At 34.1% G+C, this 5,201-nt stretch overlaps 1 protein-coding gene across 1 annotated transcript; it reads right to left on the bottom strand.

Annotated features, from left to right (window-relative positions):
* Positions 1 to 3,225: 3,225 nt before the first annotated feature.
* Positions 3,226 to 4,122, bottom strand: LOC130903098 (general transcription factor II-I repeat domain-containing protein 2-like). Its single transcript, XM_057815360.1, has one exon. The coding sequence runs from the start codon at positions 4,120 to 4,122 to the stop codon at positions 3,226 to 3,228; it is 897 nt and encodes a 298-aa protein (XP_057671343.1).
* Positions 4,123 to 5,201: the final 1,079 nt, after the last annotated feature.

Here is a 5,201-nt window from a genome sequence, read left to right as displayed (position 1 = left end):
TACCAAGAATAATATTAGAATGGACCCCCACAGAAAAAAGAAAGAGGGGAAGACCACCTAGAACATGGCTACAAGGAATCACTAGAGCAATGTCCGAAAGGAACCTAGCAGTCGACGACTGGCAAGATAGACAGGCCTGGAGATTAGGAACCCAAAGGCGTATAACGCTATAAAAGGGGATATATATATATATAGGTATTGACAAGTATTTTGTCACAGATGTGTAAATTGTAAAAAGTATCGTATGAAACTGGCTGCCATCTAGCCAATCAAGTCATCAGAATTGCCAACTTAAACTCAATTTACTCCTCCTAGTTTAAAAACAAGGTATAGATACAGATCTTAATAGGTAGGTAGGAACAAATGAATTTTTTAGAACGATTTGCCTAGGTATTAAGACTTTATTATCCTAATATTAAATAAAGAAAACTAAATATTAAATACTAATATATAAAACTTAAATTAAAACATACGTAGGTAGGAGATCTTTGATCTACTCTGAATATTGACCACAGAAAATTATCTACATGAATTGCTTTTCGTATGACAACTGAAGTGAAAAGTTCTAACACATCCGGAACATTTTCGCCCCATCTTCTCTAAAGTTATGTTGTATGTACAACCATAGCATGTTCCTTTGTTAATAAATTTTTTTGATAAATGTATTGACATTTTTTTCAGTATGAGTCGGTTTTGCTTCAGAAATATTACTTAATGAGTAATTTTTGGGAATATTGGAATTACACACTGGTTTCGATTGTATCTGTTTTAGTTCAAAAATAGGACTTTATTTATGATGTGGATCACACAATTTCATATCAACTGAGTGCCATTTTCTGACATATTCGAAGTGTTAGTGAAAGGCTTTGAAAGTTGTATATCCAGTATGATGTTTATTTTATTTGCAGGCATTTTACTAGTGTTTTTGGTTAATCTGTTTAATTGAGTAGTTGGCATGGTTATGCCAACCATTGTAACGAGTAACGTTTGTTGGTATGTAGTAGTTGGAACATCATTATTTTAAGGCTATATTAGTAAATAAGATGATTGATTCCATAAGAGAAAATAATCAATATTAGAAATCAACTATTAGAAACATCCTAAATCGTTACAAAAAGTTAAAGAAAGTACCAATAATATATTAAACATATTAACAAAACTTTAAACAGGGGTACCAACAAGAGAATATGAAATTTAGTATAGCAAGTCGCAAACTTATAGATGAAATAATTCCTATGAACAATAAAATAATAATTAAAAAAAAAACAAAAAACCCGCCTGCATGGATAACTACAATTAAAAATCAACTGAAAAGACTAAAACAAGATGAAAATTCAATGATAAGGTATTTTAAAAAAATAATGATTAGGTACTTAAAACCAGAAACATAAATTGAAACAATACCAAACCAATGTACCTGCATATTGTACACTTAGAAATATCAGCACGGTAGTTTTTTCACTTTTTTGCAACATTATAAACAGAATTACATTCGGAGACATGCACAAAGAGATAATAATTTAACAATGCATTCAATTTCATGCCTCCGACTGCAATTCTGTTTATAATGTTGCAAAAAAGTGAAAAAACTACCGTGTTGATATTTCTAAGTGTACAATATGCAGCTACATTGGTTTGGTACTGTTTCAATTTATGTTTCTGTTTTTAAGTTCCTAATCATTATTTTTTTAAAATACCTTATCATTGAATTTTCATCTTGTTTCAGTCTTTCCAGTTGATTTTTAATTGTAGTTATCCATGCAGGCGGGTTGTTTGTTTTTTTTTAATTATTATTTTATTTATGTCTTTTTAGTTAAGATTACGTAACCGGATGAATTCCTTGAATGAGTTCATGTCATTTGGTTGATCAAGCATTTTGTTAAGGTCAAGAGAACTAATAGCAAGTCCGGAGAGAGTCTTCACTCTGCTCAAAGCAACGTAAGCTTGATCTTTTGCAAATAATTTTTTACGTAAATCTACAACTGCTAGGTCTAAAGTTGTGCCCTATAATTTATGCTCAGCATAAAATTAAGAGAAGCATTCGTCGCTCGATCTTGCCTTTACCACGTAAAGCAGGTATGGGAAACCTTTGACATGCTGAGGGCCAAACTTTAGCGTGCAAAACGTTCGCGTACTTAGTGCATTTTAAAGTAGTGATAATATTTTTTTGCGATAGATATTAGACATGAAATAATACGACAATGTTATGATTGTATTATGTATTTATTATTGACATGTATGTGTATATTGACAATGTGATTATTGTATTCATTAAAATAACAAAATGAAATTTTAAAAAATGGTACATTATAATTAAATAGTTACATTTGCAATTGTTACAAACTACAAAAGTTAAATACACTGAAATCAATGAGACCCTTGAGCTTGAATTTGGGAAACTAATCCATCGATATTTGGATGAATTCCACTGATACAAAGACGTAAAGAATTTTCCAAATTATCGTCAGTTAGTCTTGTACGATGTGTTGATTTATTAACTTTCATCAATGAAAAGGACTGTTCGCATTTATAAGTACTGCCAAACGCAGAAATCAATCTTCTTGCGAATTTTCTAAGCTGCGGAAAATTGTCTTCTTGTAGGTATTTTTTGTAGAAATCGCACAACTCTACGTCTTCAAATTTGGATTTTAGGAGTGAGTTTTCTTGAATCTCGATTAACTCCATTTGTAAGTGTATTGGAGCATTTTGTACATTACATTTTGTAGGAGTAGCAAATAAATTGAAACATTCTTCCATGTTTTTGAAGTCGCTAAATCTGTTCGAAAATTGTTCCGACAGTAACTTGAGTTCTTCAGCATATTGAGCATAAGCAATATTTTCATACGCAGAGAGCGTGTTGAAATGGTAACTGTTACCAGACTGCATCTGTGACTCCCACAAGCGTAGTTTGATCTGAAACGCTTTCAAATGGCTGTACAAATCATTTACTAACTGTCCTTGTTTTTGAAGTTTCAAATTTAAATCATTCAAATAGCCTGTAAGATCGACCAGAAATGCTAAATCACATATTCATTTTGGGTCACTTAATTCAGATAGTGGCTTATCTTTTATTTTCATAAAGTCTACTATCTCATTTCTAAGCTCGTAAAACCGTTTCAACATTTTTCCTTTGCTCATCCATCTGACTTCACAATAATATGTTACGTCGTTATATTCAGCTGATATTTCATCCAAAAACGTCTTGAACTGACGATGGTTAAGCCCTCAGGATCGAATAAAATTGATGGTTTTTACTACCACATGGTGGATAATGCAATGAAGGACTATCAAATCATCTTTTTGCACATTTAATTCTGTTGTTTTTTCATTCGAAATTCCGAAGAAACCTTTTCGTAAGCCGACCAAAGAAGGTGCACCATCAGTACATACTCCAATTAATTTTGACCATGGCAGGCCAAAACTTGTGAATACCTTTTGAACTTCATTAAAAATATCCTCTTCTGTAGTGGTTGCTTTTAGCGGCTGTAAAGCTAGCAATTCCTCAGTAACAGTGAACTCCTTATCAATACCTCGAATAAATATAGCCAGTTGAGCTGTGTCAGACAAATCGGTGCTCTCGGCTAATGCTATGGAAAATGATTCAAAACCAGCCATACGGTCAGTCAATGTTGTTTTTATATCATTAGCCATCATTTCTATACGTCGAACAACAGTTCGTCTTAACAAACTAATTTTTTCAAATTCATTTTTCTTTTCAGGACACAAAACACCGCAAACTTCTAACATACACTCCTTGATAAATTCTCCTTCGGCAAATGGTTTTAATGCCTTTGCCAATTTTGAGCTAACTATAAAACTAGCTTTCACAACATTATCAAGTTGTGTTCTTTGTTTATGAAACATTTGTTGCTGTTTTTCAATATTTGCTCTAAGCTTCTGGATTTTGTCCGTTCTTAATTGTTCTGTCAGTGAGTGCTGTGTAGCATGCTTAGTTGAGTAATGCCTCTTTATATTGAATTCTTTCATTACTGAAATGGATTCATTACAAAGCAAACAAATAGGCTTACCATTGTGCAAGATAAAAAAGAATTCTTCAGCCCATTTTTCTTGAAACTGGCGACCCTCTGTATCTACTTTTAGTTTCTTTCCACCAGACATCATTTTTTTTACTTTTCGTTCAATAAACTTAATAACAAAAAATAGTTAGTAACTACTCAAGATGCACACAAATTCACAAAGTAAGTTGACGGCTCTAGCCGTTCGCTAGGATATCGCTTGTTTGAGTTATCACTTCGATAGCAATAGAACTGAACTAACTTTCGGGCCATCCACCCGCTTATATAGACAAAATGTAGGAATAATCTGGAATAAACTAGTTTAGAATAATCGAGAAGCAATAAATAAAATCTTTTGATGCGTAGCCCGTGAGGCAAACTTCAAAGAATTTGATCGAGCAAGCCGAGTGGCGTTGATTATCAAAGAGTGAGGCGGCAAACATCGAAGGTTTTGATGTTTGCCGCCTCACCGTCACTCCCGTGAGTGAACTAAGGAAACACAAGGAAACTTGTGTAGGCTATGGGATTCATTGGTCTATTGATGACTCCACATTTTTATAGTCTATTCATATCATATCCGGTGCCGGATAAGATAAAAAGCACAAACAAGTGTTTTCTTTTAAAGATATGTACTAGTATAAGTATATGTACTAGTACTAAGTATAAGTACTTAGTTTAGTGTAATATTTTTTTAATTGGGTTTTTCCAAAATGTCTCGCGGGCCGGATCATATCTTACACGGGGCCGGATCCGGCCCGCGGGCCGGTGGTTGCCCATATGTGACGTAAAGCATCAAATTCTGTAGCACAATGCTCTATCCGGATTCCAATACCAGGTCGGTTCCCTGTTATATTTGAGTCAATGAACTCAACAAATACTGCTTGTGGCAGTTCTCCCGGCCTCAACTGCTCTCTGCGTAGTGCTGGCCAATCTATTCGTCAGACAACACCCATAGCACCGTTAACCAGCCCATGGTTAACATTGATGTTGTGTCTTAGCATGGCTCGAGAGCCTACAACTAATTTGAGTTGGTTTGGTATACCACCTGTTTTATTGGGATCTTCAGGTAAGTATTCCTCTCGTGGTTTTCGACCATATGTTTTAGGATCCAATGAGATGTCTACAGCACAAACGGTGTATACTTTTATGAGCTTTTCTGTCATAGTCGCGTTATATGTATCAACC

The sequence above is a fragment of the Diorhabda carinulata genome, chromosome Y (genome assembly GCF_026250575.1).
Source record: "Diorhabda carinulata isolate Delta chromosome Y, icDioCari1.1, whole genome shotgun sequence".
Lineage (NCBI taxonomy): Eukaryota > Metazoa > Arthropoda > Insecta > Coleoptera > Chrysomelidae > Diorhabda > Diorhabda carinulata.
This window is presented reverse-complemented; position numbering and strand designations above follow the sequence as displayed.